The 23,414-nt window shown below is 53.9% G+C and overlaps 1 protein-coding gene across 3 annotated transcripts in view; it reads left to right on the top strand.

Annotated features, from left to right (window-relative positions):
- The window catches only part of ANKS1A (ankyrin repeat and sterile alpha motif domain containing 1A), a 73,593-nt gene extending 50,426 nt beyond the window's left edge, over window positions 1-23,167 (top strand). For 2 of the 3 annotated variants that reach the window (XM_059487817.1, XM_059487815.1), the window contains 11 exons: window positions 1,281-1,387; window positions 12,050-12,148; window positions 12,480-12,632; window positions 12,754-12,861; window positions 14,600-14,764; window positions 15,095-15,220; window positions 15,332-15,403; window positions 15,748-15,834; window positions 16,188-16,325; window positions 16,949-17,119; window positions 18,283-23,167. In XM_059487817.1, the coding sequence (XP_059343800.1) occupies window positions 1,281-1,387; window positions 12,050-12,148; window positions 12,480-12,632; window positions 12,754-12,861; window positions 14,600-14,764; window positions 15,095-15,220; window positions 15,332-15,403; window positions 15,748-15,834; window positions 16,188-16,325; window positions 16,949-17,119; window positions 18,283-18,402 (1,346 nt within the window). In that variant the 3' untranslated portion in view covers window positions 18,403-23,167. The remainder of the gene's footprint in view (window positions 1-1,280; window positions 1,388-12,049; window positions 12,149-12,479; window positions 12,633-12,753; window positions 12,862-14,599; window positions 14,765-15,094; window positions 15,221-15,331; window positions 15,404-15,747; window positions 15,835-16,187; window positions 16,326-16,948; window positions 17,120-18,282) is intronic. The other variant, XM_059487816.1, reaches the window with a different exon arrangement.
- The last annotated feature ends 247 nt before the right edge of the window (window positions 23,168-23,414 follow it).

Below are 23,414 nucleotides of genomic sequence, written 5' to 3'. Positions count from 1 at the left end.
AGGAAAGTAACAAGTCACTGGACTCATCCCAGGGATGAGGGAAGGGAGAGCTCATCTGCCAGGGCTTCCATAGGTGTTGTGAGGAATCTCCTTTATCAGAGGCTGAGGGGGAGGTGCCAGGGCATGGCTCGGACTTGAGCTGCTGCAGGAAGAGGAGAGAGTGTGCTTGCATTTGCTTTTTTCCTCTTGCTGTGGGCTCGGAAGCAGGGAACCGAAATGCCTCCTTCCTGCAGAGCTGCTCCCCATCTGAGCGAGGGGCTCCGTGCGGCGGCTGCGCTCGGCTGAAGAAAATGAAGGAAGGGCAAATCCAGGTGCGTGCCCAGCACCTGGCAGGACCAGCAGTGTTGGGTGAGAACCATCCTGGCTGTGCTGTCACACGGTGCAGAGGTGGGGCTGGGCTCTCTGGGGCCAGCGTGCTGGAATGCCAAGAGGTCCGGGCGGCGTGCTGGAATGCCGAGCGATCGGATCGCTGGTAAATGACAGAGCCAGGGCTGCCAGACGTGAGCCTGGGGTCCCCATAACACAGAAACGGCGAGACCAAGCCCCTGCCATGGTTCGCCTCTCTCAGGACTGCTGGGGAGGAAGAGCACAAGCCCTTCCTCTCGGCTGCTGCAGTCTGTGCTTCCTTTGTCTTGCGTGTCTTCCCGCGGCCAGCCGCTCTGCCTGGGCTCCTGCTGCTTTCCCGAGCATCCACCGTGTCCGAGCTGGCTCGGCTGCATGAAGCTGTTTCCTCCCAGGCTGCTCCGTGCTCCCCGCTGAGCCGGGGCTGTGTCCAGAGGCGTGTGGATTAGAGGACTGGCACAGCTCCGCTCCCTTCCCTCGCACCTGCGACTGCCTGGGAATGCCTCGGGTGGAAGTTTGCTGCTCTCCTCCCGCCCCCTTCCGCTGAGCCGAGAAGTGGATCCGCATCCCCACGGGGTTGGGCTTCATGTGCTTGCCTGGCGAGGAACTCACGAGCCCTGACAGCAGTGCCTGTGATCTCAGCGCCCCAGCAGCGCCTCTGAATCTCTGCCCGGGCGAGGAGTTTCTTTTCTGAGTGTGAACTGCAGAGAGATTTGCACCCGGAGCCCGCCGAGGCAGCGCGAGCTCGTTGTCCATGCTCTGTGCACACAAGAGGAATTGTCAGCCCGCTGATTTGTTGTACTCTGAGCATAATTTTTTGAGTTTCTTTATGGTAATGACTATGATGTGGCAATGCCATCTGTCCTCCTCAGAGTGCCGCTGCTACCGCCTGAACGGTTTCTCCCTGTTCAAGCGGCTGCCGATTCCTCTCTCGTCAGGTTCGCGGATGCTGGAGCAGAGCGTCGGGGAGTGGCTGGAGTCCATCGGCCTGCAGCAGTACGAGAGCAAGCTGCTCCTGAATGGCTTTGATGATGTTCGCTTCCTGGTGAGTGCCCCCAGGGAGCCCGGCCTCTGGGGGATGCCTTGGCCAAAGCTTCCCACCTTGGCGATGCCCCGAGTGGGCACCGGGCAGAGCCGGGTCCTGCTGCTCACCAGGATGGTGTTGGGGGGTGTCGGAGGTTGGGCAGAAGGAATAGATGAGGGTTGTGTTGGGTTTTTGCATTTAATTCAGGTGTTGTTGGTTTTCTCGCTAAAATTTTATTTCATCTGCCCGCTAAATTTTTACTGTGCAATTTACTCCAGAAATGGGAACTGAAATTCGCTGGTGTTTTGATAGGAGCCCTGAGCAGTCTGTGCTCTGGGCTGTGAAGGAGGCACAGACCTCTTGTTGGAACTGTACTTGCTCTGAGCATGCAGGCAGTGTGTTAATGAGCTGTACCTAATTGCACTGACACTGTTGGCTCTGAAACCTAATGATGACGACATGGTAATGCTCAGGGTTGAGGGGTTTGATAACCAGTGTCTAGAAACTTCAAGCAGCACGGTGTAAAAATCCGGGAATTCGTGTGGAATAATGGATGAACTGCCAAGAGGGAAAATCTTGGTGCTGTAGGAGGGGTTCTCTCTACATGGCTTAAAGAAATACTTTTGAATGTGAACTCTAAGTTTGGCAAATAACAAAAAATGGATATAAACCTTGGAAAAGTAATTTTGGCAAATGCAGCATCCTGCCTTGGAACAGGAGCAGTGACATCTCTGGTGCTGGGGACAGTGCAGAGAGGTGGCACCAGGAGGATGCAAGCTGGATGAGGGGGTTTGGGAGCACACAGTGGCCACCACTGGTGGGGAGGGTATGAGGAGCAGCTGGAGAGGGACAGGAGAGAGACAGGAAAGGGCATGGATGGAGGCTCAAGGAAGGACACACCTGAGCAGCATCTGCTGGGCTGCTTAAAGGCAGAGTGTAATTATACTTTACAAAATGACCTGGACAGGAGGATAAATGTTGTGGGGTCTATCCAGCTGTGCCCCCTGGTCTCCACAGCAAGCAGCCAGGCCATTTGCTTTCCCTTCCCCTCAACACTCCCCTCCAGAGCTGGGGTTTGCTGTGGTTTTCACCCCGTGTCCCACCCAGCCTGTCCCAAGTAGATTCTTGGCCAGGGATGTGTGAGGGTTCAGCATCCCTGCGTGTGCTGGGGCTGTTTGGAGATGGTACAACAAATTTAAATGAAATAACCTTGTAGATCCTCTTGGGATCCCCTGCTGAGGGATCTGTGATCATTGTGGGGTTGGTGGCAGCTCTCTCCCAGCAGCTGCAGATAAAACACCTTTCCCTTGCTTGCCCAGCTGTGATGGACCCCATAAAACTCAAAACTCCAGTAGCAAAGGTTCCTCTGTGTGTCTCTCTGTGTAGTGGTGTTGGGTGTGTGGTAGGATTTGCTCTCTTCATGGCTGGATGTTTCTCTCCCCTGTCCAGTGCTGGGTGGCTGCTCCCAGTGCAGGACTTGGCTGCTGCTGGATTCAGGGCATGGGACACTCATTTGCTCATTCCTGTTAAATTTAAAAGGTCAAATAATTTCACAAAGATTTTGTGCAAAGCCCAGCTGATTTCCATTTTGCTGCTTATCTCCTTTCCTTGGGAGCTGACCCTGGCACCTGTGCCAACCCTGGTTTTAAATCCATTCATCCCAGCCCTAAGAACTCCAAGCTAATACATTAGCACAGCAGGAAAGTTGAATTATTTAGAATCTTTCCCTCTGTGTTGTTCCTTGCCTTCAGCTTCTGGTGTTGAGGGAGCAAAACCTTCAGATGGAGCACAAGTGAGGAACAGGTAGTTAATTTGGTTCTAGTGGTGTTTTTGATGTTTTTGGATGAATTATTAAAACAGCTGTGAACACTGAAGCTGGGCAGAGCAGGGGCTCAGGACACCAAGCTCTGAGTGTTGGGTGCCCAGTCCTCTTCTCTGCACAACCATTGCTTTATTGGCTGCCCATCCAGTGTCTAACAGAGAATATTCCAAACTGAGAGTGTTAATTTCCTGAAATTGAACAGTTTCTATGAAAGGATTAGTCCCTCTTAGGGCCTCACTGTGTTCAATATTTCAAGATCCAAAGAACGTTGGGTAATGCCTTGCAAATCACCAGGTGGGTTACGAGGTTAATTAAGTTTTAGTAGCCCAAACTAGGAAATTGGAGTCTTTTGATATGACAAGTGTTTTCTGTGCAGGATTTTGCATTGCATTGCTCCCTGCTCAGAGAGCTGCAGGGTGTTCTGGCCTGCCAGGATGGTCCCTTTGCTCTGGGATCCCCAGGTGCTTTTTGGGGGGCAAACCAGGAGCTTTGCAGGAGAAGAGTGTTCAGTGTGCAGAGATTGTGTAGCTACAGAGCAGGGCAGTGTCCTAAAAGAGCCCTTTAATTACTGAGGAAGATACTCAGCCTGTAGTAGATAACAACTCAGAGGAGGGTTAAAAACAGTCTGACAGTGCACCGGGGTGCTGGTGCTGTTCTTCACTGGAGGACCAGGGTTTAAAGTGCCCTGTTTGCCCCCAGTGTGGGACAGGGTTGTAAGAGATTCAGACTGGGGGTGCTGGGCTTGCTGGAGCCCTGGTGGCCTGTGCTGCAGCCAGGTCTGCTTTCAGGAATTTCTGGTTCCCTGGGTATTTTCAGCTGGCTCCTGTGTTAATCTATGCCCCATGTCACAAGAGCCTTTACCCCCAGGTAGGGAAGTGATTCATGAGCACACTGTGTGTAAAGGGAGTTTGAAAAGTGCTCTGTAAATATATTTGGCTTCTTAATTAGATGTTAATATAGCAAGGCAGAAACATGTGTTGTTTCCAAAAATAATAATTCCGTTATTTTCAGAACTCCAGGAACTGGGGATTAGGGGATTAGCTGTGCTCCAGCCACGTGCTGGCTGCCTCACTGGACAGGCTGCAGCTGGAATGGGCAGCAGGGAGGGTCCTGCTCCTCTTGGGGTCTGCTGAGCCACAGCTGAGAGGGGCTCAGGGACCCACAGCTCCTGCAGGTGACAGTGGGAGCCACGAGTGTCTCACAGGCTGTGCTGTGGAAGGGAAAGGTGCTCTGGAGCCTCCTCTCTGCTCCTGGGAGCTCCAGCTCTGCATCTGGGACAAAGTTGGTCTTGATCAAGCACTGGCTTCACTCAGGGGTGGGTATTGCTGGCACAAGTCAGGAGGATTTTTGGGACATGGATGTGATGTGACGTTGGAGCGCCTCGTCCCTGTATGTGTTCCTGGGTAGGGACCAAAGTCTGCACAGATCTGGGATTGTGTAATCTTTTGGCTTGGTTGAGGGAAGAAAGGGGTGATAAAAGGTGAATTTAAGTAGCTTAGCTTTCCAAAACACTGGAGTTCTCTTTCTACCTCTGCATATTGGGCCACATCTCTGTGTCTGCAGGAATTCTTCTATTCCCTTCAAGTTTCCTAGAGTAGCCACATTCTGTTTGTGGACAAGGCAGGGAAGAGGCTTTCCCTGTTATTCTGCCTCTCTCAAGCACAAACCCCACTGTCCAAGACAGCAGCTTCTTTCCCTCACCCTCTGCATTGCCACCAAGTGACCTTCATGGCCAGCACCACTGCCCCGGGGCACTCAGACTGGGACACTCAGCTGCTGCTTTTCATGTGGAGCTGGAGTTGGGCAGCAGCCTGCGCAGGCAGCTGATTAGGAACAGCTCAAGTGGAGATAGTGCTTCCAATCCTCCCCCTTTGCTCTGCAGCCCGCTGGGATTCCTTCATCAGAGGGGAAAGTTTATTTGTGCGCTGGGTGAACAGAACCGCGGCGAAGCTGCTGGCAGTGGCTGTGCTGTCCTTGACTTAGCAAAAATCCAGCTCTGCAAGTAGGATAAAACCCTCAGCAGCACTGCCTGCCAAGTGTGAGCAGCTCCAGTGAAGCAGGAATGGCCAGCCCACCACCCAGGAGGAGCAGCACTGCTGCCTCCCACGTGGAGGAACGCGGCCCCGTGGCGTGCGCCGAGTTCCAGGAGCCTCACTGAGCCTCATTGCCTCATCCCTCACCAGAGGAGGGGAATGAAAGGTCACATCACAGAACTACAGCACTGAGTGAAAAGTGTCATCCAGAAAAGCGCACAATAAATGGGCTTAATTGTCCTTGGTGGGAAATGAGCTGGGAGAGCAGGAAAAATGTCACAGGAATACGGACCAAGAGGGATTCTGCTGCTCCTGGAGCTTGGCCCCATCATGTCTGCTGTGCTCACCAGTGCCTCTGCCACAGATGCCTCTTTTGGGATGTCCAGAATGCACAGGAAATTGATTTTGGGATGCCCAGTGCATTCCTGGTCCCTGCAGCAAGCAGAGATTAACCCAGGGAAGCAGCAGGCTGGACTTTGCCTGTCTGGAGAGGGGAAGGACGTGGCCCCTGTAATGAGAAGGAATTGCAATAACTGATGGCGGAATTCCTCCACAGAAGTGGGAAGGAAATGCCATTACCTGTTCCCTCACAGGGTGTTTTGTGATCCCACAGATCCCATAAATGTATCTGAGATGCTTGCAAAAGCTTTCCCCTTCCCCTGCAGGGTGGGATCTTGCTGCTGCCCCACAGCTTCCCCTGGGCTGACATCTGAGAAGGGCAAACCCCATGTGCTCTGGCAGTGGCACCAGTGTTCTGGAGCTGAACTTCTTATTCGGTTCAAAGATATTCTGATTCACAAATGAGCAGGTAAAAGAGAACATTAACCATTTTTATAGCTTTTTTTTTTTTATTGTTCAAGCCTGGATTCCCATGGAGTGTGTGGAAAGCAGCTAATGCTGATTCAATGAGACAGCGTCAGAAAGGGAAATCTGTTCTCTGTGTGTAGTGCCCTGGGCTCCTCTGGGGGATTTTATTTATTTTTTTATAATTGGGGAGAAGTGGTAGAAAAATGATGGTGGTGGAAGAATGGGGTGTCTGCAAATAATTTAGATTACTGACATTAATGTGATTCAGTGCAATTCAGGGCCGTGTTAGATTAGCCTGCGGTGTTGTTCACTAACTGAACAGCCTTTCCTTCCCTTCTCCTCTCTGTGTGTGCAGGGAAAACCAGGATAAATGTGGAGTTGAGGCCTTGGTTCAGGTTGGCTCACCTTGGCTGGGGTGTGAGCTGAGCTCAGCACCTCTCATGCCTTCCCAAGCTGAGGACAGCCCCAGTCCACATCTGACAGAGCCAAGTCTCCTTTGCTCTTCAGATCCTGGGATTTGGGTGTGGGCTGATATCTGCACAATCCTCATTGGTACCTGCCCTGCTGCAGCACTGGCATCTCCTATGTCCTCAGTCACTCGGCTCTGCCTGATCCAGTTCAGAATGGCCCAGCTTGGCACACAGCTGCTGGTCCCCTGGGCAGCAGCCAGGCTCTGGACATGCTCTGGGAATGTGTCTGCCCCTGAGCTTCTTTCTATTTTCATATAGAACTTGTCATTTTATAGTAGCCATTTGGGGAAAACTGCTCTGGCACGTTCCAGTAACTGTTTGCACCCAGGAATGATCTGTGAGGGGCCACCAGAGACCCCTGATGGGGTTTTACTGCATCTGCTCTGGTTGAAACACAGCAAGAGCATGGCCTGACCACAGCTGGTGCAGGGATTTTCCTGCAGACTCAGGTGAGCTCTGTGTAGCTCAAGCCTGGGCTGTGTCAGGCTGGAACTGGAGCAACCTCTCCTCAGCTGGGCAGAAGCTCTGGGTAGCTGTTTCTGGATTTGGTCACTGCTGTCAGCCCCCAGGAACACGTGCCAGTGTCCCCAGACTGACTGTGCAGCACTAAATGAGCCCCCTAAGAGTAGAGTTGGACCCTGGGGTCAGGGTCTCTGCCGAGCCCCAAGTGGGAATCACTTCTTTCAATTAAATGAATTTTGTTTGACATCTCCCCAGTGGGTTCTGGCTGGTCCTTGGTGGTTCCCGAGGACTTGCTTTATCCACCATGGTAGGGGTGTTGGGGTTGTCTCTGCCAGAGAATGGTGAGAGCAGAGGCATGCAGGGATCTGGGGTTGGAGGAAGTTTGAGGATCTTGGGAAGTGGCAGAGCTGTGCCAAAGCTCCCTGGATAATAGGAATGGACTCCACAGGGAGCAGAGAGGTTGAAGTGGATTTTGAGGAGCAAAGTGGGTGGACCAGAACTGGCAATTTAGAGGATACTTATGTTTGATTCATTAGTAGCTCCAGGCCCTATAAACATTAAAAAAAAAAACAACATTAAAGTTGCAGTTAATTTTTTTTTCTCTCAATAAAATTGCCTGAACTTGACAACCATGACCGATTCCCTCTGTTGCCATTGTCACGCTGCCAGTCTGCATGGGGAAGAAAATTAAAAGTGAAGTGGCTGTGTGCTAATCTCAGATTTATTGTAGGGTTTTGTGTATGAGCCTCTTTCCCCATTGATGCTCTGTGAAGAGCTGGGACTAAACAGATCTTTTCCCCTGCTTTCCACTCAAGTACCCCAGACTGCAGATGCCTTTAAGGGAAGGCACCAAACTCCACAGATCACAAACACAGATTTGTATGATCAAATGGGGTCCCCCTGCTCTGAGATCTGGGTGTGCCCAGCTGTGAGCTGGACCTGTCTCCATCTCTGCCAAAAGCAGAGCAGTAGCAGTGACAGCAGAATCTTCAACAAGATGCAAATTGTCTCCAATGCACTGAGGGGAAAAAGAAAATGAGCTTTGTGTTCACTTTGTATGCACAGAGAGCTTTCATCTGTCTCTCTGCTTGGGGTGTCTGCAGGAGCCTTTGGAGTCTGGGAACGCTGTGTTTGGGTTTTGCATCTGTTGCTTTCTGGAGCAGCCCCGTCCTGGTGCCATCCTGGTGCCATCCTGCCCGTGCAGGGTGTGCCATGGCAGTGCTGCCCCTGTGCTGCCAGCCCAGCCACGAGTCCTGCAGGGAGCACTCGCTGCCCCAGGCCCTTCCTTAGCTGGAACAGGAGCATGGGTGGATGCCAGGCTCTGGGGAGGAAGCAGCATCTGAAAATTGGGTATTTAAGTGCCTGCAGAGTGTCCTGCTGGAGGAGGAATCTGGCAGGTTTCGGCAGTGCTGCCGTTGGCTCAGTCACTTTGGGGTCACCTCGGTCACAGGAGGGGACGCTGCCTTCTGCCAGGTAACCTCTGACTGCTTTTGCTGCCTTTAATGAGAAACCTGGAGCCTCACAGGCTGTTTAACTACAGTGCAGGCACTGAGGTGTGACCAAAGCCAGCCCTTTTTCCAAGAACTCGTGTCTCTGCAGGCAGGTTGGCTGCAGCAGCATCCCACAGGGCTCCCAGTGGGGACAGGGGTCACTGGCACATCCCTGCCCTCCCTCGGGGCGGTGTGGAGGGCAGGGACAGGGCTCAGGAGTTCCCTCGTGGTGCTGGGTATTGGTGCCTCTCCAGGGAGGGGGCTCAGAGGAAGCTGAAGGCCAGCCTGGGGGATGAAGGGCCCTCTGACTGCTTCAGCTCTCTGCCTCTCAGAAGAGGCAGGAAGAGCAGAGCAGCTGCTGGTAGGTAATGTGCCCCAGGTGCTGCGTTTCACCTTGCCTGGCTGAGCCCAGGTGGGGCTGGTGCCTCACAGAGCACATGGTGAGATGTTGGGGTGGAGGGGCTGTTGGGTGTCCCTCACTGCCCCAAAATGTGGGTGACAGGGAGAGCTCTGGCCCAGGCCAGCCCTGAGCCTCCCTGCCTCTGCTCAGCCCCACGGAGCTGGGGCACCCAGGAGGGACATGCGAGGTAAAAGCACTCGTCACAAGGAATGAAATGGGAAAAAAGTCTTTTTGGTTGTGATTGGCATCTCTGAGGCTGCTGCTGGAGGACTGGGCTGATGGCAGAGCACATCCTGGAGCCCTGTTCTCAGAGGACCTGGGGAGGGGCTGGTGGGAGCTGGGGCTGCCCTGTGCCCTCAGAGGGGCACTGGGAGGTGGCATCTGCTGCCCTGTGGGTCAAAGCAAAAAGCAGCAGTGGCCCCTGCAGAGCAGCTCTGCTCTTTGGCTCTTGCCTGAGGGCATCTTGAGTGCAGAAAAGTTTAAAGTCTGGCTCCTCTGTGTGGCTGGCAAAGGTTAAAAGATCTCTGGTGTCTTTGTATTTAATTCTCTTTTAGTGGCAGATTATTGTTTTGCATGGGAGTTGAAATCCAGATGGATTTGAAGGACATTTCTCCTGCACCAGGGGCTGGGATGATTTGTTCAGAGCTGCTATGCTTTGTCTATCCTTGTTAAGTTCCCAGAGAATACAGACTGCCACCGAGGGAATTTAACGTGACACATAAAAATAAGGAGTGCAGGAGAAAGCTGTAGGCTTCACAGTGTTTAACTACCTTCTACCCTTGCTACAGAGCAAGCAATTTTCTTTGAATTTGAGATGCCAAAGGTGGGAGGACACCTACTGCCCTGCCTTGGGGCTGGCGCTGGTGCCCTGTGGGAGAGGGAGAGCCACCAGCTCTGTGCTGCTTGTGTGGGATCAGGACCATGCCAAAGGGGATTAGCACCAAAAAGGGCTCAGCCCTGGAAACTGAGCATGAGTGAAAGTGTAAATAGGATCAGCAAGTTTGTTTGGTTTTTATACATGAAAATTACTCATTGCCATTGTCACAGCTCCTTTGGCTGCTGACTGTTCCTGCTGTCTGGGTGGCACCAAGGGCAGGGCTGGCTGTGAGCTCTGCCCTTGGCAGCATCTCCTGCCCTGCCCCAGCTTCAGCCCTGGCCCTCTGCAGGGGGATGGAGCCTCAGAGCACCAAGATGGGCAGGTCAAGGGAGCAGAGCAGGCCAGGCATTTTCAGGTACCTGAGGTGTGCCATGCTGTGGGCACTTCAGTCCCTCCCTGTTCCTCCCCCTCACAGGGCAGTAATATTTTGCTTTCCAAAGCTGTGAGAGAAATCCCATCACTTGTTCTGGCCCTCTTTGTCCATTTCAAAAAGCACTTTCCAAGCCATCTCTCTGGGAGATGAATTCCTCACACACATCCTGCATTCCTGCCAGGTGAGGTGTCTGTCAGGGGAGTTAATCCCGATTAATCCCTTCCCTCCTCCCCAGAGCCCAGCACACAATCCCCTGCTGTTACAGGAATGCACATTAAATGTGGCTCTTTGGCTTAAAATTCAAGAACAAGAAAGGGGAGGGGATGTTTCCATCTTTCTGGTGGGATGCTGCTGCCCACCAGCCAGAGGTCACTGCCCTGGCAGCAGCAGCTCCTCCTGTTAATCACTGGGGGTTTGTTCCCAGTCCAAGAGAATTGCAGCTTGTGCACCAAATGGGCAGCCTGGAGCTTTCAGCAGCAACCTGCCTCTTCTTACTCCCTGATTTTGTGCACTTGAGGGGTGCACAGAACGGTTCATGTGCTGTGGTTCCATCAGGTGAGCCCCTGGTGTCCCTTGGCCTCGCTCACAGGCTCTGGGGTGCAGGGCAGGGGGGTCTGGCCATGGTCTGGTGTTCACAGGGCTCTGGGGCAGTGGCAGAAACTCTTCCCAGCACAATGGCCCTGACTGGCACAGTCTGTGAACTGGCCTTTGGGAAAAAACACTGAATGAACCCTTCCCCATTGGCTGCAGAGCCATTCAGCCCAGACTTTTCTGTTGTTTAAACAACTCTCAGACAAATAAATGCCTTTGTGCCGTGGTTGTCAGCTCAGGCTCTGCTCTCCAGGAATGCAGTGTGTGGGAGCTGAGCTGCCAAGGGAGGGGGAGGCAGAGGAGCCCTGTCAGGGGGTGTTGAGGGCTCTGCCTCCTGCTACCCACTGCTCATTTGCTGTTTGCTAAATGCCTGGTCTGGGCTGCAGGGCAGAGATCTCTGGGCATCTCTGCTGTTAATTCCTCTGTGGCTGAGGGAAGGGCAGCTCCTGGGTGCAGAGCCACGTGCCATCCTCTGCTGTCACCACACCTGCCATGGAAGTGGCAGGAAGAGGAGAGCAGCTGCTGGCATGGCCAGGAGCAAGGACAGGCTCAGGAGGAGGCTGCTCTGGGGCAGCTCACTGCGTTTAAAGCAGGTAGCACTCAGCAAAGCACATGTGCTGAAATTCCACAAAAGCGTGGATGGGAAGGGGCAGGAAACCTTTGCTGTCCTTTGTGGAGGGTGCCTGGCAATCTCACCTGCCCTCACCTTCCCTGAGGCCGGCCTTAATTGGGTTTCTCTTATAAAACCAAAATGTGGAGCAGCGAAGCGCTGTCAGCACTCACCTGCTGGGACTCTCTGGGGAGCAGAGGGAGGCAGGGCCAGGGAGGGGGTCTGGGCTGGAACCCTCAGTCACACAGCAGCGTGGCTCTGCCAGCCGTGGGAGACGTGTCCTGCTGAGCTGTGACCAGGTAGGAGGGCAGGGACGTAGGCTGGGACAGAGGCTTTCAAAGGGGGATGGAGTCCGTGTGCTTCTGCTCTGCAGGGGGAAGGGGACACAAAATGGGTTTTCAGCACAGTGTGGGGAGGTTGAGCAGAACCCAGAGCCCCTGCCCGGGCATGGAGGATGTTTAAAGCCTCTCTGTGTGGAATCCCACGGAGGTGGCTGTAAGCCATGCCCTGGGGCTAAGGGCTGGAAGCTCAGGGAGGGGAGGGCAGTGCTCTGTGTGCCCAAGGTCAGTACATGGAGCAGAGTTCCCAGCCTTGGAAGCCTTCCTTATCCTCCTCCTCCTCCTGCTGCTGCTGCTGCCAGGACGTGCTGGAGGTCAAGCCAGGAGGGTGCCCTGTGTGATGTCTGTTCACACAGCAGTGTGGCTCCTGTTGTCCCCTGCTCCCACCGCACTCCCTGCTGTCCCCACAGGGCTGCAATGTCATGGAGGACCAGGACCTGCGGGATATCGGCATCGGGGACCCGCAGCACCGGCGGAAGCTGCTCCAGGCTGCTCGCTCCCTCCCCAAGGTCAGCACGCCAGGGTGGGCACTGCCAGGCACGGCTGTGGGCACAGGGGAAACAACAGCCAGACCCTGCATCTGCAGGGCTGTGGGAAGGCTCTGGGGAATAGCAGGGAGGAGGAGGAGGAGTACACTGCTATTCCAGGGTGTGTGGATGGTGGTAGCTCCATGCTGGGACTGCTCCTCCTGCCAGTCTTGATCCCAAGCACATTCTTTGTTTGTACAGTGCTTTTGTTACTGACTGGTGGAGATGGTGATGCCCTGTAAACTGATTTTCACCCATATCCCTTGGGAGCCCAGCTCCTGCAGCTTTTAACACCTTCCTTGTGCTTTCACAGTTGAAACCCCTGGGCTGTGATGGGAATAGCCAGCCATCAGTTCCTGCATGGCTCGACTCCCTGGGGCTGCAGGATTACATCCAGTCCTTCCTCTCGAGTGGCTACAGCTCCATCGACACTGTGAAAAACCTCTGGGAGCTTGAGATAGTGAACGTGAGTGTGACCCCTGTCCTGCCAGGGCAGCGAGCTCCTGCCCTGTTCCCTGGGGGTGGCACTTGCTCCAAGTCTCTCAGAGTGGCTCTGTGCCCGTGGTGACCCTGATCTCTCCCTGCAGGTGCTCAAAGTGAACCTGCTGGGCCATCGGAAGCGGATCATCGCCTCGCTGGCGGACAGACCCTACGAGGAGCCCCCAGCCAAACCACCACGGTTCTCACAGCTGAGAGTGAGTCCCTGCTCGTGGCTCCCTGCCTGGCTCGTGTCAGTGCTGGGAGAAATCTTGCCATGGCCAGTGGTGTCCATCCAGCTGCTCACCTCATCCTCTCCAGCCACCCAGGGGTGGCCTTGTGCCCCTTGTGCAGGGACAACCTTGCAGTGAGTGGGGTGAGATAATTCCAGCCCTTGTGGGTCAGCCTCTGGATGCTGACCCCATGGGAAAGGTCAGGCTGCCCCTTGGGATCAGGTGTCTGCACTGAAGGGGTGCAAGGTGCCACTCCCACCTCTGCCCTGCACAGAAGGGAGCTCTGAGCCCACTTTCTTGCCCTTGTTTCCTGGTCAGAGATGTGGGAGTTTTCAGCAGGCAGCAGTGAACCAGCCCAGCTGGAGACGGGCTGCAGCTGGGACTTGGTGTTTGATTGCACCCTTGGGATCCAGAGCCCTCTCCCTGGCCCGGCTGGGCTGCTGAGAGCTCCTGCTCTCACTGCCAAACAACACTCGACAGGATGTGTGGATGTTGATTTTTGCTGCAGGAGTGGCAGCATTTGGCTGTCAGGCCCTTTTTACAGGGTTTGGCTGGGAGGGAAGCATCACATTCCCTGTTCTTCCTGAATCTGGCTTTTGAGAGCTGAGTTTGGCAGAAGCTGCTGGGCTCAGAGCGACCCTGAGCTCAGGAACGGGGTAGCATGTCGTGCTGCCTCCTCCCAGAGATTGCTAATCAGCTTCCTGGAGCGGGAATTGGAGTGATTAGAGTTTACCCAACCTGAACATCTGGTCCTTGCCCTCTGCAGAGCTCTGCCCTCTTGGATTCCCAAGCCTTTCCAACCCAAACAGACTCAGCTGAAGCGAGCTGGGATCCATGCTTGCTGACAGGGGATTCTTCAGGAGCTGGGTTCAAGTGTGAGAACAGAGAGAGCTCACTCTGGTGCTGCACTGGGAGGGTGCCCAGCACAGACCCACTGCCCTGTGCCCTGTGCCAGGCAGCAGGAGCCCGGGAGGGACCAGCAGCCAAGGAAGGATCTGCACCGTGGGCAGCAGCAGGGCTGAGGCAGGGAGAGGCTGCTCCGTGCGGCTCAGCTGATTGAGATGCTGCCCGGGGAGGGAGAATGGGCCATGTGCAGCATTTCCTGGCGCTGCAGCTGGTGAGCTCCAGCGCTGGCTGCGGCGCGGGGGGCGGGCGGACGTCAATGGCAAATCAAGCGAGTGCTTTGAATGGGACTAATGCGGCCGCAGCTGTGCCGAGGCTCGGCCGTGCCTGCGGGGCCTGGGCGCGCTCTGGTGGCGGCTCCCGGCGCTCCTCGGCGGGGCTGGCTGATCATCATCACCCTCGGGTGCTTAGCTCGGTGCTTTAGGGGAGCCCACCCCTCTGGAGTCACCTTGCCTCCAGCCCAGCGTGTCCCTGCCCTGCTGGGATGAGCTCTCAGAGGCAGAGGCATGCTGGGCACAAAGGGCTGGGTGCATGGCTGAAACCATCCTGGAGCACGCTGGGCACAAAGGCTTGAGTACATGGCTGAAACCATCCTGGGCACAAAGGGCTGAGTGCATGGCTGAAACCATCCTGGAGCAAATCAGGTGTCTCATGCAGAAGGTAAATGGTGGGATTGGCACTGAGGCAGGAACCCCCAGAGCAGGAGCTGACCCCGTTAGTCCGCTCAATGCGCGCTGTGTTGGGCAGTGTAGAGGGAGTGATGGGGGGCACAGCACAGCCCCAGCTGACTGGGTTCCTTTGTGGTGTTTGCTCCTTCCAGTGCCAGGATTTGATGTCCCAGACGTCGTCTCCCCTGAGCCAGAACGACTCGTGCACGGGCAGATCTGCTGATCTGCTGCTGCCCTCCGGGGACACTGCCAAGAGGCAGCACGACCGTGGCACTGAGCTTGCTCCCTACTCCAGAGCTGAGCGCTACAAAGCACAGGTTAGTGGGTGCTGCTGTGTGTCCTGGCGGCCTCTGCACAGGCTCCCCCATCTCTGGAGCCAGGGAGAAATGAGGATGATGCAGGGAGGGAGCTGGTCAGCTCAGCTTCCCTCAGGCATTAGTGCCAGCAGCTTCTTTATGGCTCAGTTTCACCTCAAAAATGGATGGCTCACACTTCCATCAGCACTGGCACCTTAACCCTACATGCTGCCTCCACCCAGCTCCAGGGGCGTTTGGCCATTGCCAACCTCAATCCCCTCAGCTCAAAAAGCCCCCCTGAGAGCTGTTCCAACCCATTTTGGCTTCACATCCGTGCTCGTTGCCCTGCAGGAGGACCGCCGGGAGTCCAGGCTCACCCTGCGCCCCCCCAGCCTGGCAGCCCCCTATGCCCCTGTTCAGAACTGGCAGCACCAGCCCGAGAAGCTCATCTTCGAGTCCTGCGGGTACGAGGCCAACGTAAGTGGTTTTTGCTTTGTGGGGTGGTGAGGATAAGGAGCTCTGGGCTCTCAGGGCGCTGCCATTGCCTTGGGAGTGGCAGGATTTAACATCTCTCCCTCCCTCACACAGTACTTGGGCTCCATGTTGATCAAAGACCTCCGAGGGACAGAGTCTACCCAGGACGCCTGTGCCAAGATGAGGGTAGGGAGACCCTGGGGCTGGGGCCTTCACTTGCAGCCTTTGGGGGATGATGTGGGCTGGGGGGAGGACCTCAGTGGTTCCCCAAACCCTGTCCACCAAACAGGCAGTGCCACTGTTTCTGGTGAACTGCCCCCTTTCCAGCATTGTTCCCAGTACCCAGAGCATCTGGGAGGGTGGGGAAGTGGTGGCAGGGTTCTCTTTAGGTCCTTGTCTCTTCCACCTCTGCTTTCCTCCTCCTGTTCCCAGATCCCCAGATTCCTGTACAGGCCTGGGAGTCTCTGGGGTGGGGGTAAAGAGGGAGCATCCATTCAGAGTTGGTCACTTGAATATTCTTGTTTCTGAAGAAATCCACGGAGCATATGAAGAAGATCCCAACCATAATCCTGTCCATCACATACAAAGGGGTGAAGTTCATCGATGCCTCCAACAAGGTGAGCTGCAGATGCCTCAAAGTTAGTGTCTGGAGGGACACAGCCTGCAATCCCACCTACCTGGGGACTGCAGGTCACTTTTTGTGGCTCCAGAAGCCACAGCAAGTCCTGGGGAGCTTCTGGGGCTGGGGGAGAATACCAAGGTGGTGATGATCACCTGAGTGCCAAAGGCTTGGCAGGCTGGCTGCTTGTGGACCACGTTTCCATTTCTTCCTGCCATGGGAGGGAGCTGGGACTGGTTTGGCTGGGAGACCCCCCTTCCCTGTCCCCAGGACACCCTCCACAGCCACTGTTTGCAGGGTGTATTTGCCATCCCCAGAAGGGTGACGGGTGCTTGTGGTTGACCCCGGCAGAATGTCATTGCTGAGCACGAGATCCGGAACATCTCCTGTGCTGCCCAGGACCCTGAGGATCTCTGCACATTTGCCTACATCACCAAGGACCTGCAGACCAGCCATCACTACTGCCATGTCTTCAGCACTGTGGATGTGGTGAGTGCATTGCCCTGTCACGTCTCCTTCACAGGTCCTTCACAGCCCATTTGTTTCATCCCTCAGCATTATTGGCTGGTCACAGACCGCTCCTTTCCAGGGTTCTTTCACCCATTTTTACCATAAAGTAGTCTTGGTTCCAAATGCCTGTCCTTTGGACCTCTGTGGACAAAGAGAATATTTGTCTGGTTTCATTACTGCTGTCTCCAGCACTGAATAAAGCAGGGCAGGAGCTTTCCCTCCTGGGGAATGTGCCGTGCACAAACCCCTAACATGCTCTCAATTATGTTCAGCATAATGGGCTGATTTAACAACTCAGAGAAGGTAGAAGTGTGATTTGCTTTTATACTTGGGCAGAATCAAAATTGCACAAGACTTTTGGGCTGTTTTTCTTTATGCTGCTGAACTGAAGTGCTGGTGGGGCTTTACGGGTGGGCAGGGGACCTGGGGCAGGCAGCATAGTCAGGCTCTCCTCATGTCTGGAGCTCAGTGGCTTTGCCAGGGACACAGCAGGATGTGACCTGCTGATGGGAAGGTCTGTGACCCCATAGCAGCTTCTGAGCACAAGGAGGACTTTGTACAGGGCGATCTGACAGCTTTGTGTTCTCTGTGTTCTCTCCAAGAACCTGACGTACGAGATCATCCTCACGTTGGGGCAGGCATTCGAGGTCGCCTACCAGCTCGCCCTGCAAGCCCAGAGAGCAAAGCCTCTGGGTGCTGGAGCAGGAGAAATGATTGAAACAAAATCTTCCAAACCGGTGCCTAAACCACGAGCAGGCATGAGGAAATCCACGGTACGTGGGTGTGGGCAGGAGCAACCTGCTGGGCTGAGCTGGGGGTTCTCATGGGCACCACACCCCTACACCTGCCCTGGGTGATGGTGGGAGGCCAGACAGGGTCCAGGTGCCTGTCCTGCTGCTGGCACTGCAGGTCTGTGTCTGTGTCACTTCTGCTGTGGGGCTGGGGCTTCTCCTGGTAGCAGGAGGGCAGGCAGAGGTGGAAATAGCCCAGGTGGGATGGGGCTTTAGTGCCCTGCTGGGTCCAGCACAAGCTTCCGTGTGCAAACCCTGCAGTGAGATACATAGGTGAGCTGCAGTATGGGATTCCCCATAGCCAAAACCAGCTAAGACTGGAGCTGCTGAGGAGCAGGGACTGCTGCACAAGCCACCGCCTTCCTTTAATGTCTCCTTTTGTCTGTGTTCTGCTTGCTCCCCCCGCTCAGGTGCCGCTCCCTCCCGACACCCGCTGTTGTTACTGTCACACCTGTACAACTCACCGCCCCTCCTACCTGCCGCTGCAGTCTGTTAGTCCTGGAGCGAAGGTCTTTACCCTTCTTCCTGCCATCCTCCATTCCAAACCGCCCCGGGCTGCCTCCCCACTGCCTCTATCCTGCTGTGCCCCTGTGTCCTGCCTCGTTGTTGTTCATCCCCATGCTCGTTCTGGCCCGTGTCAGGGGTTTGGATGAACCCTGGGGATCTGCTGCTCCCTCCCGCCCCTGCTGATGCAGTGTGGCAGCTCTCAGCTAACCCCGCTGCTCCTGCTGGGGTGGTAGCTTCCCCGTGGCACCCTGATTTAGCAGGACAAGAGGAAAGAGCTGTGCTGGGTCAGGAGGGTGAATCACGTGGGAGCTCACCTGCCAGGAGCTGTCTCCCTCTGTCCCATTTCTGTAGCGCTCCGTTTTTCATGCTTGTTTGAGATGAGCAAAGCTGTCGCTGATGGTGACAGGGACTCACAGCCTAATGCAGGGAGTCATCTTGGGGTGCTGGGACTGACGTGGCCAGACACGTTTTAGCTGTGAAGGGCTCAAATGCCTCCCCAGCAAGAGCTGCTTCCTTGCACACGTGCACATTCTTGGGACGGGCAGTAGGCAGGCAGGCACTCTGTGCTTTGACTCCCTGCTCATTCTGTCCCAGAAGCACAGGTGTCCTAAGATGCCCTTTCTCTCCTTATTTTCTAGCTGGATCCTCCTGAAGTGGACCAAGACTCCCAGTCTCATGCCAGTGTCTCCTGGGTCGTGGACCCCAAGCAGGACTCCAAGCGGACCCTCAGCACTAAGTATGAGACCACTATCTTCTAAAGCAAGCGCCCGCGCCCGCCCCGTCTAACCGTGCCTTTGCGATCTGATCTGTCTGCTCTTCTAAACTCCCTCTTCCTCCAGCTGCTCGCCCTGAGCCCGCCTAGGCACCACGTCCGAGGCAGCAGCACTTAGGAGACTGTAGACTTACCCGGCTTTTGTACCTGCTGAACACTGTGAATCTCCTTTCTCGGAAACAAGGGTAACGCTGTAGCTGCCCGCCAGGCGGGAAGAGCAGAGAGGGCAGGCTGGCAGGCGGAGATGTGGATCCAGGAAAGCCGCCCACCGTTTTCACGTCTTCCCCCCTCGCTCTGGCACTGTGAATCCCTGGGGCAATGTGATACTCCCCAGGCCTTTTTTTTTTTTTTCTATCTCACCTTGTCTTTGGACTGATGGAGACCTCTTGTCTCTCCGGTGCACACACTCCCTCCTCCTAGATCCTCCTCTTCCCGGCTGAGCCACGGCTGTGTACCGTTCAGTGAACTCACCTCTCCTTCCTGCCACTCGAACCGACACTAACCACTGTGATGCTCTCTGCAAATAACACATGGGCACTTCCATTTCCTCACGGCCACCCTTGCCCACAGTCTCCTTCCTCAAAGCCCAGTGCAGAACTTGCTCTGGGTGGTGGGGGAACGTTGGTTTGGGCCGGGTGTGATCGTTCCCACTGTGAGCTCTGTCCCCTCGGATATGAGGGGGGGTTTGGTGGCATGCATTTCAGTCCTTTGTAGGTTTTTCTTTCCCTCATAGTCCTTGTGTTTACACTCACCAGACTTCTCGTGAGAGCTGAGTGTAGTTCTCATGTGGCAGCCTGTGGTTAGGCTTCCAAAGGCACGTGTTGTTGTTAGCCCCAGGCTGGGGAGGGGAGGTGTCAGCTGGGCACCACAAGCAGCATCACAGGGAGAGGTCAGGGAGCAGCCCTGGGTTATTTGCCCCTGGTGTTAGGGCCCAGTAGCAGCTTGCCTGAGTTTTGCTGTGGCTTTGGAGCTGCTGCTTCAGATCTTCCATTTCCCCTCACCTGCAATGAAATCTGATGTTTTAAAAGTCCTTATTTTAGCTCTTTCTCAGGAATGAGTTTGATCTCCCAAGTCATTTATGACTTAATGGCAAACTGACCTCAGACTGAGGGCTCAGCCAGTGGGAACCCAGTGAGAGGACTAAAAGTAAAAATGTTGTCTTCAAGCAAAAAAAAAACCAAAACACAAAAGAAAGCTCAATCTAGTTCATACATTTCATACGCTGAACTATAGAGTCCCCCGACACAGAGTCAGCACTGCCCAGGGATGCAGTGCCACCCTGCCAGCCCAGGCCTTGTGGACAGCAGAACACTGCTGTGCCTGAGGTGCTCCAGAAGGTTGGGTTTGGGTTCCATCAGCACTTTTCCAAGCTCTAAGAGTGCCATGAAGGTTTCTGTGTCCCTCTAGGAGAAACTCACTCCCTGGTGTGGGTGGCAGAACGGTTTCTGTGTGTAGGTGTTCAGCACAGAGCTGCCACACGTCCCCCCAATGTCAGAAGCTCTGAGCCCTTCACCTCCCCCTGCTCTCAGCTATTAGGGCAGGTCCCTCCACACCCCTAAATCCGGGTCAGGAGAGCGTGTGCCTTTCTTAGGGTGACCAAACCCAGCAGGGATCACAGGCAGCCCTTCCCAAACCAAACCACTGCCGCTCTGTGTCCGTACCCTGACGGATTTTGTGTCCCATCTCCGGGCCGTTCGCCCGGCCTTTCCCAGCACGTGTTTTTGTGTGACTCGGACATTCATTCCATTATCTTCCTTTCTGTTTGCCTCTGCGAAGCTGAGCTCCGGGCAGCCGTCTCCTACCACGGGATGTAGTGCTGGGGCAGAGACCTGGGACGCAGTGGCCTCCTGACACGAAGATCATCTCCCTGTGGCACGGGTGGGTGCGTGGCTGCTCGGTGAGGGCTGCCGGAGCACAGGGGGGCAGGGAGCCAGCCTCCGCCGAGGAAAGCTGCTCATCTCCATTCCTAGCAAAGGAAAGCTCCACACTCGGAGGCCAAGAGCGATGTCGCCTTTCCTAGTTTGAGACAAAACGTCTTTCAACTCATTTCTTTTTTAACAAAGAGACTCAGAGCAAATCCGGTTCACGGTTTCAATGTAGCGCTGCAGCCTTCTGGTGGGGAAAAAAAAAGAAAACCAACAGATTTTTATTTGCTGAGAATCCTGCAATCCGGCGAGGAGCACGATAGAAAGTCTTAGCTGGGGCGTGGTGTGCACATTTCTGATGGTACTTACTCTGCTTCAGCTCTGGGTGAACAGGAGAGAACGCCAAATTCCTGGAGATCGCTTCCTCCTGTGTGAGAACCTGGCAGGGTAAGTCTGCATCGTGTTCTCCGAGCCACTCCACGCTTTTGTAGCAAATGGAAGGAACTTGAGGAAAAGAATCTGCGAAGGAACCTTCACCCCAGAGCAGCTGTGGCCAATATCCCCGATGGTACAAAGCTTCCTTATCCCCCGAACTGTCGTGTTGCAATACTTGACATTTCTATGGCAAGGACCCCATTTCTTCCCATTTCCGCACTGAATTCCTGGGGACAGCTCCCTGCTCCAGCCTCTGTGCACCTGTCTTGTTTTTAAATGCAGTTATGCCCTGAAGGGTTGGGGTTTTTTTAAGTATATTCAATTGTGATTTAGCACTTTTTTGATACTAGCTCATTATTTAATTAGTGCAACCGTTTCAGAAGATGAACAAATAAGGAGTTAAATTTTGGGCATTACACTGAAACAGTCCATCCCCAAGGACAAACCACATCAGCCTGAGGGTGGCTTGGCCCCGTCCGAGCCCAGTGTCCCCAAAGACACCACCTCAAAGGTGTTGTGTGCTTGCTTTTATTCTGAATTCCAGAGCGTTTCACAGTGGTTTGGGCTGTGACTGACGTGTTTTCAGACTGTTCCTCTCTGGGGAGAATGTTAAAATGGTTGTGATTTGAATTCTTCAGATGCAGAATGCAGCGCAGTGCGTCTGTCGCGATCTCGCCAGGCCCTGTCAGGGCCGTGGGACCTGCTGCTGCACGAGAACACTGTGCCCAATAATTCCTGTTTAACTCCACTTGCTGCTGTATTGTCAGGATTTCCTTTAGTCTCTCTCACCAGTGAGGCTGAGAGGGAAGTGAACCATAATCCCAAGGGCACAGACCTGTAAAGGATTGGGAAGGGGGAGTGGAGATTTTGGGTTGAATCAATGAATTTAAGAAACCTAACATTCCTTGTTATGCACATGTTGCAATTCATACTGGTGTAAGTGTAAATATTTGGTGTGTTGGCAACAAGTCTTTGGTGAGATTGCAAATTGAACCTCTGCTTGGGAGGAGGGACACCTTTCCTTGCTGACACGTGAGCTTTTTTGGAGGTTGGCTTGGAGGTAACGTGGTGATGAAGACTCCAATCTTCAGGCACTGGGCTCGGTGACCCTGGTGGTCCATTCCAGCCCCACGTGTAAACCTGTGGTTGTCTTTAGTGATCCATTCTTTAGCCAGACACTCCCTTTCTCACCTTTCTCACAGACAGAGCAGTTGTTTTGGCGGTTCAGTGTGGTGGGGTGACCCTGGGCTGTGCCATCCTTGGCTCCTGGCCATCCTCACCCACCCACTGTGCAGTATTCGGGCTCTTCCTCCCTGCAGGGTTTTGTGCTATCTGGAGGAAACTGCCCCAAATTTCTGGTGCTGAACATGACCTTGCATCCAACTGCATCTGCTGTATTACCTGCCCGGGAGGAGTTGGGGCTCCTCTGTTCCTCTCTTTAAAGACAGATTGTGTTTCACAGACTTTGGTTTGTGGGCTGAGCCCTCACTCACGGCTGGCAAACAGTTGCCAAGTTTTGTCTTTCCTTTTATAGGAGGGGATGATTTTTTTTTCAAATTGAAGATGCTTTATCCTTTTTTTATTTTGTGTTTACAAATGAAAAAAAAAAAAAAACAGCGCTAACCTTAGCTGTTTCACTGACTTTAAACTTGCTTTGGGATTGTTCTTTTTTAGAAGAAATTATGCAACTTTTTTGGGGTACACGCCTGTCCCCCCGCCCAGAGAGAAGTTGCAGCACCTTCCAGGCTGTACCTGCAGTGAAGTCTGGACCTTCAGGAGGCTGCTGAGACACAGAGCAGATGCCAAAAAGCCCCAAACTCGTCCCGTTCTGTGTGCAGCTGAGGTGGAGCCAATGCTTTAATGCTCCTTCCACCCACCTCAGAAGTTTCCAGCAGCAGCAGCATTTCCCTGGCTCTGCTCAGATCCTGCTTTGGAGCTGGCACAGTGCTCACAACGCTGCCGTGTTGCAAAGGTCTCCCTTTTAGATCTCTCATTGAAATTACCTTAAATTTGGTTTCCCAAAAGAAAAGTACCTGTGCTGTTCTCGCTAAGTCAACCCAGCTCAGACATTTTTCTTACCCACAGAAGAATAACCTGGGATTCCCTGACAGGGCAGAGACAGTCGAGTTCAGTTTGCAATGTGGACATTTTTGCTAATTGTGATGTATGGCAGTGGGGCTGATTTGTAATACAAATGTTATTTAATCTGTCTGTATTTTGATACTTGAATTTCCTTTTATTTCCTGTATATACAATTGTTAATCTGTTCAAATTTGTCTGAATTTTAAACATCTTGTGGTACCAAACATAACCAATCTGTGCAACAACATAGACTGACCTCACTACAACAAGGCGAGATTGTAAATATTCCTGGGCTTCCAGCAGTCGTTTTGTTGTTTTCATAATTGTACAACTTAGAACAGACCGAATTAATAAACAACCTTAGACACACGTGTGTGCTCTTGTGTGTGGCCCCAGTGTTGTGCCCAAGTCCTGCTGGGGGTCTGTGTCAAAGCAGGGCAGTTCTCACCCTGCAGGGGGGTTTGGGAGCTTTGCTTGAAGCTGCTTTTTCTGCAGGCAGTCATAAGGACCCAAACACTGAATATTATTATTTTGAGTCTAATTCATGCATAAAATCATATCCAAATGTTGTTAAAGGCAGCGCGAGGGTCTGCAGCCATTGTGGCTGTATTCTACA

Source organism: Ammospiza nelsoni, chromosome 23 (assembly GCF_027579445.1).
Source record: "Ammospiza nelsoni isolate bAmmNel1 chromosome 23, bAmmNel1.pri, whole genome shotgun sequence".
In the NCBI taxonomy this organism is placed as follows: domain Eukaryota; kingdom Metazoa; phylum Chordata; class Aves; order Passeriformes; family Passerellidae; genus Ammospiza; species Ammospiza nelsoni.
The sequence above is the reverse complement of the archived record's forward strand: the minus strand, read 5'-3'. Positions and strand labels throughout refer to the sequence as shown.